Source organism: Carcharhinus amblyrhynchos, chromosome 12 (genome assembly GCF_965287045.1).
Source record: "Carcharhinus amblyrhynchos chromosome 12, sCarAmb.v2.hapA, whole genome shotgun sequence".
NCBI classification, from domain to species: domain Eukaryota; kingdom Metazoa; phylum Chordata; class Chondrichthyes; order Carcharhiniformes; family Carcharhinidae; genus Carcharhinus; species Carcharhinus amblyrhynchos.
The window spans coordinates 55,629,801-55,646,563 of NC_137335.1; the positions used below are offsets into that span (position 1 = coordinate 55,629,801).

The 16,763-nt window shown below is 38.3% G+C and overlaps 1 protein-coding gene across 1 annotated transcript in view; it reads left to right on the plus strand.

Annotated features, from left to right (window-relative positions):
* iars2 (isoleucyl-tRNA synthetase 2, mitochondrial) overlaps positions 1–16,763 on the plus strand; it is a 75,183-nt gene that overhangs the window by 16,608 nt on the left and 41,812 nt on the right. The window contains exon 13 of the mRNA XM_080200553.1: positions 14,454–14,556. Within this exon, the coding sequence (XP_080056679.1) occupies positions 14,454–14,556 (103 nt within the window). The remainder of the gene's footprint in view (positions 1–14,453; positions 14,557–16,763) is intronic.

The following is a 16,763-nucleotide window of genomic DNA, read 5'->3' on the forward strand; positions in this document are numbered from 1 at the left end:
GAAGCAGGTATTATTTGGGTTGGAGGAAGTTTCCCCAGGGGTTGGTGTTGGGACTCTTGCTTTTCCTGATGGATATTAATGATCCAGGTCTTGGTATCCAGGGGACAGTTTCAAAGATTGAGGATGGCACAAAACTTGGAAGTATTGTAAACGGAAGAGGACAGTGTAGAACTACAAGTAGCTGAAGTGGGCAGATCAGTGGCCAATACAGAGAAGTGTGAGGTGATGCATTTTGGTAGGAAAAACATGGACAGACAATACAAAATAAGAGGTAAAATTCTTAAGGAGGTGTAGGAACAGAATGACCTGGGTGTATACATGCATAGACCATTGAAGATTTAGAGAGCAATTAATAGAGTATAGAATATTCTGGGTTCTATTAATAGGGACGCAGAGTATAAGAGCAAAGAGTTTATGCTGAACTTGTACAAGACACTAGTTAGACCTCAGCTGGAATATTGTGTATAGTTTAGGGAGCCACACAATAGGAAGGATCTGCAGAAGTAGTTTACAAGAATGATTCCAGGGATGATAGATTGGAGAGGAGATTTGATAGAGATGTTCAAATCATCAGGGGGCTGGATGGAGTAGATAGGGAGAAACCGTTCCCTTTTGCAAAAGGATCAAGAACAAGTACCAGTGTTGTTCCTTTGTTTAAGAAGGGTAGCAAGAATAATCCAGGTAATTACAGGCCGGTGAGCCTTACATCAGTGATAGGGAAATTATTGGAGAGGATTCTTTGAGACAGGATTTATTCCCACTTGGAAGTAAGTGGACATATTAGAGGCAACATGGTTTTGTGAAGGGGAGGTCGTGTCTCACTAACTTGATTGAGTTTTTCGAGAGAATGACAAAGATGATTGATGAGGAGAGGTCAGTGGATTTTGTCTACATGGACTTCAGTAAGGCCTTTGACAAGGTCCCTCGTGGCAGATTGGTGCAGAAGGTGAAGTCGCATGGGATCAGAGGTGAGCTGGCAAGGTGGATACAAAACTGGCTTGGTCAAAGAAGATAGAGGGTAGCAGTGGAAGGGTGTGTTTCTGAATGGAGGGCTGTGATAAGTGATGTTCCTCAGGGATCAGTGCTGAGACCTTTGCTGTTTGTGATACATATACCTGATTTGGAGGAAAATGTAACAGGATTGATTAGTAAGTTTGCGGATGACACAAAAGTTGGTGGATTTGCTGATAGCAATGAGAAACATCAGAGGATACAGCAGGATATAGATCGTTTGGAGACTTGGATGGAGTTTAATCCAGACAAATGTGAGGTAATGCATTTGGAAGGTCTAATACAGATAGGAAATATACAGTAAATGGCAGAACCCTTAAGAGGATTGAAAGGTAAAGGGATCTGGATGTACAGGTACACAGGTCACTGAAAGTGGCAACAGAGGTGGAGAAGGTAGTCGAGAAGGTAAAAGGCATGCTTGCCTTCATTGGCTGGGGCATTGAGTGTAAAAATTGGCAAGTCATGTTGCAGCTTTATAGAACCTTAGGCCATATTTGGAATATAGTGTTCAATTCTGGTCGTCACATTACCAAGAAGTTGTGGAGGCTTTGGGGAGGGTACAGAAAAGACTTACTAGGATGTTGCCTGGTATTAGCTATGAGGAGAGGTTGGAGAAACTTGGCTTGTTCTCACTGGAATAACAAAGGTTGAGGAGCAACCTGATAGAAGTTGCAAAATTATGAGAGGCATGGACAGAGTGGACAGTCAGAAACTTTTTCCCAGGATGGAAGAGTCAATTACTAGGGGATCAAAAGTTTAAAGTGCAAGAGGCAATGTTTAAAGGAGGTGTATGAGGCAGATTTTTATACAGAGGGTGGTGGGTATTTGGAACTCGCTGCCAGGGGAGGTAGTGGAAGCGGATATGATGGTGGCTTTTAAGGGGTGTCTTGACAAAGATGGGAATGGAGGAATGTGGTCCCTGGAAGGGTAGGGGGTTTTCGTAAGTTGGGCAGCATGGTCAGTGCAGACTTGGAGGGCCGAAGGACCTGTTCCTGAGTTGTAGTTTTCTTTGTTCTTTGTTCTCTTTGTTTGCAAAGGCACAGATTTAAGGAGTTTCACAAAAGAAGCAAATGTGATATGAGAAAATAAAGATTTTCACATAACGAGTGGTTCGGGTCTGAAATTTACTGCTTGGAAGTGTGGTGGCGGCAGGTTCAATTGAGGAATTCAAGAGGACATTGTTTCTATTCAAGCAATCTTACAATATGCAAGAGTAAACGGAAAGGCGAGAGAAAGGTTCATTTGGAGAGCTAGAGGCTTATGAAGACAAGGGGGAGCAATGTGGAAGGAAGGAGGGAAAGGGCAAGACTTCACTATGGCAGGCAGAGGGGCATTGTGGTAGAGGATGGTGAACAGCTGAAGGCAAAGGGAAGACTGATGGGAGGGAATCTGGACCCCAACAAGGCTGCATGAAAAGGGAGTGGAGGAAGTCTCCACATTCGGTGAGTAGAGGTCCAAGTGCACCTTGAACACCTTGCAGGCGATGGGCTTGGGGAAAAGGTGGTTGAATTGAGGAACAGACTTCTTCTTGAGGCTGCTAGCTTTTTTCCTCTGGTTTGTTGAAATTCTGCACAGGTGGGCTGGAGAGAGTAATATGAGTGTGCTGGACTGGTATTTAAAATGGTGTCAGGATCTTCAAACTCACCAGCTGATGTTGGGTGGATGAATCAGCTACTAGCTGTCAGGAGATTTGGAGGGGCATCCGCTGTTTATAATTAATGAGGTTCCAAGCAAAGAATCTGGTGCAGGATTCTGCTATTCTGACCAGCAGGAAAGGCGCTGTCAGAGCCATGAACCCACTGCACTGAGGAGGAATTGTCCAATCTCATTTGCTCCACTACTGCTGCCAGCGAGAACGGAGAATTTGGCGTTTAGCCAAAACTCCTCGCACTGCAGCGGAACAGGAGAATCGCAATTGCGGGCGATGTTGGAGAATTCTGACTTTAGTCTCAAAAACAGAGAATTCAACAGTCTGCCCAACAAAATGTTTGTGCCGATGTGATGTTCATTGCAGTTCAAAAGTAATTCCTTATGCAAAGTACCCTGGGATATTCTGACACGATAAAGACAACATGTAGGTGGAAGTGTTATTTCTAGGTGATATAAGGCTTTAAAGGTTACAAGTGGAATAGTAGTATGGCAATCTCACCTAGATTCCTATTTTCATTATTCTGGGGAAGTTGTTGGAACAGCAACTGTGTTCCAGCTTGTGCAGAACTTTGAACAGTGCAATCAGGTTTTTGTCATGACTAATGTTCTACGTGGCTTTGGAAAAGGGTGGAGACCAGTGGGTTTGGTTAGTTGAGGAATGTATTCTCCAATCCTTTAGGATGCCTAAAAAGTGCTTTGAATTGGAAAGTAACACCTCTCTTTACTAAATTGTCAATTTTTTTTTTAATTCGTGTGTTCTGGGTTATAATTTCACCTATATCCATATAACTGACAGGAACACTAGATTTTCAATGCGTTGGTAGTTCTAGCTTTCAATGTACAGAAATACATGCAATTTTCAACAAACAAAGCAGGTTATCCAGTCCAATTAGTCCATTTTGTTGTTTACTCCACATGAAAGCAAATAGTTCCATTCAAGTTATCTACCTCTCCCCTTACTGAACAGAAGACAATCCAAAATTGAAGCATGTGGAACAATATTACCCACTTTCAACTATTCTTAAAAAAAAGTTGTCATTAACAAATGGAAATACTTAGGTCAGGTAGCATTTGTGACAAGAAAAGCAGAGTTCACTTTACTAACCTGAACTCTGTTTGTCTCTCTCTATCCACAGATGTTGTTGCCTGACCTGCTGAGTATTTGGAGCACTTTCTGTTTTTATTTCAGATTCTCAGCATCTACAGAATTTTGCTTTTGGTGCCTTTTCTCTCTATTTCCATTTAATTAGCTTTTAGTTTAGGTTTCAATCCTCTTTATTTTCTTTAATAATATTCATATAATGCCTTGTCAAAAGCTTCCCCGAAGTCCCTTTCATTCCATCCAGTACGTATCCTCTACCTTTCCTGTTTCCTACCTTTCTGAAGAATTCTGTGGTTTTTTCCCACTATTACCATCCCATTTGAAATGTGTGATGGCTACTTCTAATGTTTTCACTTCATCTAGAAAGTTGGCAATTGCATCCTTATTTGGAGACGTTTTAATTTTTTTTCTCTGCCACAGATGTTAGGCAATTGAACTGTAATTACCATGATTAGCTTGGTCTGAAAAATCAGTACTACATCAATTACTTTTCAGCTCTTTGGCATAGACCCACATTCAACAGGTCCTTGAAATATAATGACACAAACTGGATGGTACATTAAACATTTACATTAGTAACAGTTATGCACATAATTGTTTAAAAAGATCTATTCTTCAGTGTTCCCCTTGCTATTACCCTACCTCTATTTTCTGATGAGCTGCAATTAAGGCCTCAAATGCTGATCCATGTTAATTCTCCCATTCATATTGGTCTCCTATTCACACAATGCTCCACAAGTTCCCACTTCCTACCCTCTGTCTTTCTGAACAGCTGCCCTTAACCTCTACTCTTTGCTTTCTGTATTGCAGTCAGCTAGTTAAATAATCTGTTGTTTGTCCCCTGCCTCTGCATGCTCGGATCTTACTCATTAGTCTCTTCAGTACCGTATTGAAGACGTTTTGACAATCTCAGTTGCATCTACTATTTTATCCTTGTCTACTCTCCCTGTCACCTCTTTAAAGAAATCAGTGAGTTGGTCCATCAACATTTTCCCTTTTTGAAATTCATGCTGACTACTCATTATTTTGTTTTTTGAGATTTATTCTGTTTTCTTTTTAATGGAGACTTTATTATATTTCTTACCACCAACCTTAAATTAACTGATGACAGATCCTTGGACGTGTCTCCCCTAAATATTGGTATATTGTTTGCTATCAGTCCTATGACACAACACAACATGTTGTGAAATCTGTAATAGGAGGCTCTGTCTCTTCCCTTGGTCCTTTTATCCTCTCTCAGTTTATTTAATATTTCTCCTCCTTTCATTGTGAATGTGGTTTATAACATCTCCAATCACATGTTTCAATATCATGTCCCTCTGATTTGCCTCGCTGGTAAATACTAAAGCAAAGTAATTGTTTACCATTTCTGCCATTTTGCTGTCACTGCCAGTGGTTGGTATCCTCTTCATCGCTTGGGTAAGAATTAAGTTGTGAGAACGACACAAAGAGTCTGCAAAGAGAAATAGGTTAAGCAAATAGGCAAAATTTGGCATATGGAGTATGATATGAGAAAATATCAGGTTGTCCACTTTCGTGGGAAGAACAGAAAAGCAGAATTTTACTTAATGGAAAGGGACTGCAGAATGCTGCAGTGCAGAGAGGGATTTAGATATCTCTGGGCATGAATGACAAAAAGATAGCATGCAAATATGGCAAGTAATTGAGAAAGCAAATTGAATATTATCCTTTAGTGCAAGGGGAATGGAGTATAAAGTACGGAATGTTGTTTCAATGGTACAGGACATTGGTGAGACTGCACACAAGGTACAATTTTGTCTCCTTGTTTTAGGAGGGATATACTTGCAATGGAGGCAGTTCCAAGAAGCTTTACTGGGTTAATTCCTAGGCTGAGGAGTTGTATTATGAGGATAGGTTGAAGAGGTTGGACGTGTGCTCATTGGTGTTCAGAAGAATGAGAGGTGACCTTATTAAAACACATAAGATTTGGAGAGTACTTGAGAGGGTGAATGCTCAGAAGATGTTGCTTCTTGTGGGGGAATCTAGGACCAAGGCGAATAATTTCAGAATAAAGGATCTCCCGTTAAAGCAGAGGTAAGGAGGAATTTCTTCTGAGGGTCATTAATCTTTTGAATTCTCTTCCGCAGAGACCAGTGGAGACTAGGTCATTGAATGTATCCAAGGCTGATTAGACAGATTTTTGATTTACTGAGGGCATCTAGGCTTATAGGGTTCAGGCAGGAAAGTAGTGTTCAAGCCACAATTCGATTAGCCACAACCTTATTTAACAGCTGAGTAGTCTCAAGGGGTTAATTAGCCTGCTGCTGCTCTTATTTTTTATTTTTTCATATTCCTACTAGTCTTGTTCCTATTCTGACCTCTATTTATGTGCCTATAGAACATTTTCCTATTTTATTTTATGTTTCTTGGCAACTTAATGTCATCTTTGTATTTAGCTTCCTAATTGTTTTTTGACCTCCTTCCTAAAGCCGCTGTATTCTCCCTTACTGTGATTTCTTCTGCTATTCATGTATTTTTTGTGTGGCTTTTTTTTATTCTGTCTTCTCTTTGTATTTGTATTTATCCGTGGTATCTCAGTTTTTGTCCATTTTTGTTTCTCAGTGGAATATATGTTTTCTTTATTCTGCAGAGTTGTCTTACAATGTAAAGCACAGGCCAGTTACCTCAAATCCAGCTACCCAAAAACCGGACCTTTTTTTCTCCCACACTCTGAGTGGCTTAGTAAACCTTAACCCCACCTGACCCTGCTCGGGACAGTTCAGGGAATTGCTGCATTGAATGTTTCCTGTCCTCTGGGTGGCTTAGCGAACCTTCACCCCATCTGCCCCAGAGAGAATATTGATCATGTACCGCCATTCAGTAAACTAACATCATCTTCCTGAAAACAGCAAGTTCTGAAATCTGATACAAACCTGGTCCCAAGGTTGCAGGATTTGACATACTGTACCCGTATTGTCAACTGTGAGGAGAATAGTGTTAAACTTCAAAAGGCTGTAAATAGGCTGATGGAATGGATAGACTTGTGTCAGATGAAATTTAATGATGTGTGAAGTGATTCATTTGATGGAAAGAATGAAGAGAGACAATATAAAATTAAAGATGCTAAAGGATGTGCAGGAACAGGGAAACCTAGGAGTATATGTACACAAATCATGGCAGGACAGATTGAGAAATGCTCAATAAAATATTTGGTATTCTGAGCTTTATAAATAGGGGCACAGTAGAAAAAGTTATGATAATTACTGGTTTGAGCTCAACTGGAGTGTTCTGTCTGGTTCCGGCCATCACGCATTTGGAAAGATGTGGAATGATGCAAAGGCATTGGAGAGGGTGTCGCAAAGATTCAACAGAATACCTCCAGGGATGAGAAAATTCAGTTATGAGGATAAGCTGGAAAAGCTGAAGCCATTCGCCTTGGAGAAGGGAAGGCTGAGAGGAGATTTCATAGAAGTAATCAAAATCATGAGGGAGCCGGATGGGGTAAATAAGAAGGAACTGTTTCCAATGGTTGAAGGATCAAGAACCAGAGAGCACTGATTTAAGGTGATTAGCAGAATAAGCAATGGTGACGTGAGAAAAATCTTCAGAACAGTTAACATCTGAAATGCACTGCCTGAGAGTGAGGTGGAGGCAGTTGCAACTGAGATTTTCAGAAGAGAATTGGATAATTATCTGGAGAAAAGAATTACAAGGGAACTGCAGAGGAGGGAGCTGAAGTGAGTTGTTCTTGCAGGGAACTGACACCAATAAGGTGTTTTCCCATTGCTGTTCCACATCATTGATTGATAATATTATCAATTTTATTTTTCCTATATTCTAGTGTCAGCCCCTCAAAATTGGCTTTCCTCAAATCTGTTATCTAGGTTTCTGTCGTCTTTCTCAATTTCTGCCTTGAAACTTATTGTGTTATTATAGTGACCGTTGAGCTTAATTCATCACAATTTTGCTGTTTTTTTTGTAAATTGCTCTCTTATAACATCATCCAGAACAAAATCCAGACCTGCTGTTAATAGCATTAAGTGAGAAATTAATCAAATGTAATGCTCATCTTACACTGAGTACTTATCAAACTGGATTGGATTTCTACTGACTAAGAGCTACAGTATACATGTGGCAAGCACATTTTAGCCTGTGTAACTTTTATGCACTTTACTAAATCTTTGGCTAGTTTTTATTTAATCTTACATTCAGAATACTTAGTAGTATCCTTGATAAAGGTGTAAAAATGGGAAATTCGTTATCATAGTGTATCCTCCATCAAATTAGATTGGTAGATGTTTGAATTATTTAACCAAGTACTAGTAAACATTTAATTTTGATAAAGTCATGCCTCAGAAATCCAGTTTGAAGAACAGTTTTGATATTTTCATTGTGCTGTGCTATTGTACGTCATGTTTGCAACATCTTTTATTTTTTCTCCTTAATTTTATCTGCCCACTAAAGATCTTCTTTTGGATTACATTATTGGGGATGGGGCAGCATGGAAACTTTAAAATTAAACAGAGTTCAGCAACATCAAGAAGGTAGTGAAGTTTCCTCCAGAGAAATAGAGCTACATCTAATGTGATTCTTGTCTCTTATTCCTGGGAACAAGATAACACTGGTGGCAAACTTCAGTATCAGATGGTGCCAGATGCAGGGGCCGTCCTTTAAGTATGGATTATCTCCTGAAACTCAGAAATGTTTATGACCTGTTTCAGAAGTTTTCACGCATTTTTAGAGTCATAGCAGATGCACAGTTGTTGAAGGGCTTTCACTACTCCTGTGAGTTTGCTCCATTGGGGAACAGGAAAAAATTGGATCTTTACAAGTAATCATTTCAACTTTGAAGGAAACAAAACTATAATATGCACAGAAATAAACCATCTTTGAAAGTGTAGCAGTGATATATTTGCCCTGTTATCTTGGTAAATTCCGAGCTTTGAAACCGGTTGTTGCTACTTAAGTAAAAATTATTTTTTCTTGGCACATTTTCAAACTCTTCTGTCTCCATGATTGCTAATTGATCAGATTTGATTTATTATTGTCACATGTATTAGTATATGGTGAAAAGTATTGTTTATTGCATGCTATACAGGCAAAGTATATCATTCATAGAGAAGGAAATGAGAAAATACAGAATGTATTGTTATGGTCATAGCTAGGAAAGAAGAACTTAATGCAGGGTGGGTTCCTTCAAAAGTCTGATGGCAGCAGGGAAGAAGCTGTCTTTGAGCCGGTTGGTACATGATCTCGGACTTCTGTATCTTTTTCCCAGAAGAAGGTAGAAGAGAGAATATCGGGGGTGTGTGGGGTCCTTAATTATGCTGGCTGCTTTGCCAAGGTAGCGGGAACTGTAAACAGAGTCATTGGATAGGAGGCTGGTTTGTGTGATGGACGCGCATTTCTGGATTAGAAAATGGTAATTAGGAGACATGAAAGTATTCACATTTTTATTGTGTTCAAGGTAAAACTTGTTAGCATGTTCACTTATGTCTATTTTGAGAATTAGTCTGAAAGTCAATACACGTTTATACTAAGTTGAGAAATTAGTTATAACACATCCTGAGTTTGTAAAGACATTTTATTTTCTAACATGCAAAAGAATATCAGTTCATTTGCACTGTTACAGTGGATTAAATTCAGATCTATTATATAATTTAGAAAATACAGATAAATTGTAGTCCGAAGTGGATTGAACTTTTGCAAAATTGTGGTGAACAAAATAGTGGCCTATAGAACTGACAGGCAAATCTGTAATTGCAATGGCTGTCAATTCATAGGTCATAGTCCTGTTCACCTTCACCTTAATGGAGTTGGTTATTTTGTAGAAGCAACGTGTCTTCAATAGGGAGGGATCCTTGATATGTAAGTGCCCATCGAAAGTAACAGCAGCTCCACTGGAAGCCAGTGCCATCCAAATGGAGTTGCTGTTACACCTGATGCACACTGTTGTTCTCTTGTCTTTTTAATGACTTTTTCATGCTGTATTTACTCTTCCAGAATCATGAAAATGTTATTGTTCTTTCCATTGTTGAAGATGATCTGTGGTAGAAACATAGTGTTATGAATTGTATTAAATAGATTAGCATGTTATTTTACACACTTATTTGTAGAGAATGTTGATTTCCAATGAGACAATGGCATAAGAACAGGAGGACTGTTTTAAAAAGGTGTTAACCGTTTCATTTTACTACCAAGCAAACATTAGATTTTAGGGTGTTTGGCGGACCTCCAGAATGACTCAGAACATTAGGGGAAATGCAAGAATCTCAATTTAGAGCTTGGATAAAAGAGTGTACATGCATAGTTCTATAATCCTAATGTACAGGTATAGTTCTATAATCCTAAATATGACTTTGGTCTAATTATTCAACATTACGTTAAAGTTCAGAAGTAGAAACTATTAAAATAAATGGAATATATTCCTTCACAAAAAGGGGAATAAAGATTTCTGATAGTCTGGATGTAGCCATACATTCTTCATGGACATCCAGAACAGATTTGGATACAAAGCTGAGAAGATTAAAATAGAAGAGGGACAAGCCTTGTTGGGCTGATTGATCTTTGATGTGGTGATGGCACTCTCGGAGCCACAACCAGGGTTTAAAAACTTGCTAAAAATGAGCTGGGATTTGTTCTGCAAATGTAACTACAGGTCATCCAACATAAGTTTTGTTAATATACTGGGCTAAATTTCCAAAGATGCCAGTGGGAATTTATTAACGCTGTTGTGTATCTCTCTTACAAGTTGATGTGCTAAGTGCCAACATTCTGTGTTCTGAGGCATTTAATATTGATGTTTACATTTACTCAGTTTAGGCAAATTGAGGATCAAAATTAATGTGATTACTTAAAAATAAATTCCCTTTTGACAAACGACCATAAAATTATGCGCTGTGATATGATTTTATTGAACCTCAAGATGTTCTTTTGAAATTGTCATTTTAAAGAAAAGACTAATTAACCTGTTTAGAATAACACATTCCACTATGTTACTATCCCATGGTGGAATTTTAAGTGATGTGGATATGCCGGCGTTGGACTGGGGTAAACACAGTAAAAAGTCTAGCCCAAAGGGGCTAACCCGAAAGCTTGTGAGTTTACCATCAAATAAATCGGTTGGACTAAAACCTGGTGTTGTCAGACTTTTTACGGAATTTTAAGTGCTCAGTGATCAAAAGTATAATTTTTCAAGTGTTTTTGCTATATTTTTTAGTTGTTGCACAGCAAAATGTGTAACATGAAATCCATAAATTCTCATGTAGAAGATTATATAAATGAGACAGATAAAGTACAATAAATCTAATTTGAACAAACCAAGAACCCTTTCACTTCCATTATTAGCTTTGTTGAGTTCAAAAAATGTCAAGATAAAATGTAAACTAATAACACAAACATTAGTGCAGCCATATAAGTTTCTGTATCTCTACAAAGCACCTGTTTTCACATTATAGCTAGATAAGGAAAATAATCCTTACAATTGAAGAAGAAATATTTTATGTCCTGCAGTTAGCAATAGTATCTTAAAGGTAACAGGCAGATATCCCAAACGCACCATAGACTTGGATCTTCATACATCTCTTGTCTTTAGAATTACAAATCTGCCATTAAACTTCTGGTTGTCACTTACATTTTAATGCATACAAGCAAAGTATTAGTCACTTACTCGTTGTTTCAGAAGAGTGGGTTTGCTTAGTTACCACTTGAACAGGGTAGAAATGTCGTTGTTGGAAGTTATCTTGTCTGCCTGGTTCTCTACCATCAGTCTTGAAAGACGGTCGTGGGGAAGACCACATATAGTTCACTTCCACCTTCCATCTGCAAGTAACTAGTCTATTGCTGCTATGTTTCTACCCTGTAGATAAGCATTCTGCACAGTCACTATCAATCTATAAACTTATTGGCTGGCGTCATGGTAGCTGCATTACCTCATTCCCTTTGCCGTTGAAACCAAGTGAAAGTCACGTAATTCCAGAACTCCTCCTTGTTATGGCCTGTAAACCTGGGGCAGAGTTTTTCCAATCAGCTAATTACTTGCATTGGAAGAAATAACTTGTTGGCTTTAGGTTGCATAAACTTGTTTTATGCTGAAACTTACACTTTATAATTTCCAATACTTCTGTTAGTTGACTTTTATTGATTCTGCAGCTTTGTTTTCCTGGTATTGAATATTTGTTCAAAAAGTCAATAATCCACCATGGCTTTTTAGCCTTGAGTTTTATGGCACAGTAACATTGTGGTTTGACTGTTCAAGAGGGCAGAGGTATATACGCTAAAACTTTCGGGAGATGGACACAGTGTATCTTAGAAACACTTATTGACAATAATTACTCAATTGAACTCTAATATAACAACCATAAGTTTGCATAAAAATGAAATTTACTTTCAATCTTACTGTGCACACTTTAGAGAACATGACTTCAACTGCAGCCATAGATTGAGAAGAAGAACCCAACTTAAAAATAAACTAGAAAATAAAGAAATTGGCATCAGTAAAAGTGACCATGAAGCTATTGCTTATCACAAAAATTCAGCTGGTTCGTTAATGTCCTCTTGGGAATGAAATTTGTTTTTACCTGTCCCGGTCTAGATTTGACTGCAGATGTCGTTGACTCATAGCTGTTACCTCAACAGTCCTTGCAAAATGTAATAAATCGCTCAGCTGTGCTAGGGATGGACAATAAATGGCAGCCTTAACAACGATGCCCTCATCCTGAGAATGAATAAAAGAAAATTCAGCAGTATTTCTTTTCAATTGCAGACATTGTTTAGAGCTTTTTCATCCAGTGGAAAGCAATGAAAAAGAAATTTCACTTTTGCGTCTCTTTAAAAAAGCACTATGGACCTTTGGCTGATGTGGAAGTTAATAAATGTTGGTTAATGATTATCCATGCTGCAAATATTTAATAACTTTACTTTGTACACCCAGTGCAACCAACATGAATTCAAATATCTTGAAAGGAATTATTTGAAATACATGTTCGATATGAATTTTTATTTCAGTAATTTAGTTTGAGGTATCAATGCTGAAAAATAAGCAAATTTTTCAAATTGAAAGGAGCTAATTTCCTTTTAATTTAGTGAATTTGAGAACAAATAAGGGTGCTGCAAAACTAAATTTATTTTGCAGTGACATTTTGGTGATTTAACCAGCTGCTTAAAGGGAGCAAGTCCAGATGAGAAATTGAGCAGCTTTTAGAGGAGGGTCATGATGGCTGTCAGTGAGAGAAATGAAAGGAGCTGTTCCAAAAATATGAAAAAAAATTGGGCCTATGGCAGTGAAATTTGTCATTTAATTTGTGCTTGCCAAGCCAAGTATGGGTGTCCTGATACCCTTGGGAACTATTTGTTTGGAATGATTGACTTTTGGTTGTCATAGAAACTGAATCTTTTCAGCAGAATTTGGTACAGGACCACACAATGCCTTGAGGTGTGCAAACTCATGCCACTTAGAACATAGAACATTACAGTGCAGTACAGGCCTTTCAGCCCTCGATGTTGCACCGACCTGTGAAAACCAGTCTAAAACCCATCTAACCTACACTATTCCAATTTCATCCATATGTTTATCCAATGACCATTTAAATGCCCTTAATGTTGGCGAGTCCACTACCATTGCAGGCAGGGCATTCCACACCCTTACTACTCTCTTGAGTAAAGAACCTACCTCTGACATCTGTCCTATATCTATCACCCCTCAATTTAAAGCTATGCCCCTCGTGCTAACCATCACCATCCAAGGAAAAAGGTTCTCACTGTCCACCCTATTTAATCCTCTGATCATCTTGTATGCCTCTATTAAGTCACCTCTTAACCTCTTCCTCTCTAACGAAAACAGCCTCAAGTCCCTCAGCCTTTCCTCATAAGACCTTCCCACCATACCAGGCAACATCCTGGTAAATCTCCATTGCACCCTTTCCAATGCTTCCGAGTCCTTCCTATTATGCGACGACCAGAACTGTACGCAATACTCCAAGTGCGGCCGTACCAGAGTTTTGTACAGCTGCAACATGACCTCGTGACTTGGTGTACAATTGGATAATTGAGGACGGTGAAGGACATTTTTTGGAGAGAATGGGAAAATCCTTCGCAGTCAGCTCAGCAATGGTCTTTTCTCTTTGGTTTGGTGATTATTGTTTCTGCTTTTTGGTGTGTTATTAGCTTAAAAGCTCAAATTAATACTACAAATATTGAATTAATTAAACAGTACATTTGATTTTCTCTTTCCGTTATATCTATTAATGTACAGCATTGAAAACTGATAATGTTTTAACAAATTGTTGAATTGATTCAATTTTAATTCTGTTAGTTAATGAATTTTGGATGAGTTATATTCACACCCATGGTGTTGCTTCAAGGAGTTACTGCATGCCTTTTGTAAATATGGTTGCTGTCCACCAGGAAATGACTGAGGCTTGCAGTATGTTTTCCATTCTTGTATGGGTGACTTTAAGCTTCAGAGTTTAAACACGTTACTTTTTGTACAGAACATGTGAGAATTTATTAAATGTTTGTTACATTGTGGTCATTTCTTAATTGGCTTTTGTCCAATTTCCTTCCTACCGCTTCCTAGCCCAAAAAAAGGGAAACAGAAGCGCGCATGTTGAAAATCAACAGAATACAGAAATTTTTTTTTAAGAATTTAATTCAATAAATCACTTCTGGATTCAAGTAAACTTACTATTTGTCAATATGATTGCCAAACTAGATGTACCTCTTCTCACAGATACACAAGGGAGCACCTTATCAAACTGGTGGAAGAACATGGTACTGACTGTTGGTGGACTCTACCTTTGGACCAACTCCTGACTAAGGAAGTTTTAAAAAAGGTTAGTACATTCTGAAGAGGTCATACTCTCATACACATTACAAGAAGTGTAAAACTTCAAACTACTGTACTGACTATTGAATGGGAGGCCCATGCATCTTACATGTTAATTACAGGAAAGTTACTTATTAAGAAACTTGTTGGAATATAAAAGGAAATGAGCGCAAGACATAGTACATTTGCATTATTATCTTTCAGTCATATAAAAATGAGCAAATTAAAACTATCCTCAATCTGTCTAAAATAATATAAAAATTGACCAAAGGTAAATCGGTATAATTTTAACAACTATCTAAACCCCAAAAAAGATTCTTGCGAAACAAAAACTATTGGAAAGTACTAAACTGTTCTAGAACAACTACTTTTCTTTAGTCCTTTTGGTTAATGTTAAACAGATAATGATTTCGTATTGTAAGCTGACAATATAGTTCATGGTACATATTGGGTTTTTAGTTTGGGAGTGCAGAGTTGAATTTTAGTTCTCTTTTCCCCTTGCCAGCACCAATCATATTTCATAGCCATACATCAAATTTACAAATTTGTATTTTGAACTGATATATCTGTGAACCTAAGTGAGCTGTAAGCTCTGAAGCACTTCTAAGCTAAATCATCTGATTTATCCAAGATGTATGTTTTTGCTTTTTCTCTGAGATATATGTAATGCAAATTGACGCCAGTAAAATAGATGTATTGCAGTTTGCACAATATAGTTTATAAATACCAGGGTTGGGAATCATGCAGCAAAACAGTAAAAACAGATTTGTCCATTTTGTTTGTTAATTCAGCCTTCATTTTCAAATGATTTAATGCTGTTATCCAAATGAGGGAAATCATTTATATATTGTCCTTTCTGCAATTTGACCAATTGCAAAGGTCATGGAGATATATTTGGCATCTCGTTTCATTGTCTATTATGATCAGTGCCAGTACCTGGTTTTAGGCTGTCTTCATTCTGCTGTAGGATCCATCAGGCAGTAGGTACTCAGTCTGGTGCTCCAAATCATCTGTTGAGTTTATGTTAAGAATCTGGAACGCCAGGAGATGATCTTAGACGGAAGAACAGATTGTGTAATAGTATTGTCATGCATTCAAACTTTTTGGAGCTTTAACAAGAGCTCGGAGGTCAGTTAAAGTAGAAATTCAACAAGATTTTCTTGTCAAACATACTAAAGCTAAGAGCTCATTCCCAAAGGCTGGGATAGTTGGGATGGACGAGAATCCAGAATTCAATTGCGTTGACATGGAAGAGGAGTCTTGCAGGAGACTCAGAAGCTTCTTCGGTGTTTTAACTATTCTCCCAACACTACTGCCACTTTTGGTCTATAGGACTGTGCCCTCTGCTCTGCTGTTGTTATCACCAAGTCAATCACCATCCCTGCCACCCCAGCCTGTAATAAATCTCCTTTAATAGTTCCCATTCCCATTTGTTAAAACCTAGGACCCACAAATTAGTGTGGTGCTTATTCTCCATGTAAGCATGACCATGTTGAGCGCTTCCTCCTCCAGGGCCATATCCTCTTCCAGGATAAAGATTTTGCAAAGTACTTTGCAACAAACTTCTCCCTCTGCCTCACCTTTAAGACCAGATACAAAAGAGATCAGTGACATGTTTCAAAATTTCAGACCATCTGCCTGGCTACCTTAGTTGTTAGCTACCTTCCTCAAATGCTGCTCCCACCTCCCTTAATCTCTCAGTTGACTGCTGTCTCCTGTTTTTACCAGTGTTCCATCTCCAAATTCATCTTTTCAATGAGACCTCTATCTGAATACAATTTTTTTTAATTTGAATACTCACTGACTTAATGATTCACTTTGTACGCTTCCCACCCTTTGTACATCCAACTTTAAAAATCTACTGTTGACATATCTGAATTCTCCCTTCCCTTTCCTTGCTGATCTTTGAACATATTGTCATATGGCAGCTCCTTGCTCAATGCTTTCAGACTTCCTGTTGAAATCCCTAAATATTGAAACGTAGAAAATAGTAGCAGGAGTAGATCATTTAGCCCTTCAAGCCTGCTCTGGCATTCATATGATCATGGCTGATCATCCAACTCAGTAATCTGAGTTGGATTTCCCGGATTCCCTCCATAAACTTTGATCCCTGTAGCTCCAAGAACTATGTCTAGCTTCTTCTTGAAAACATACATTTGGCCTCAACTGCTTTCTGTGTAGAGCCACAAGCTCATCACTGTCTGGGTGAATAAA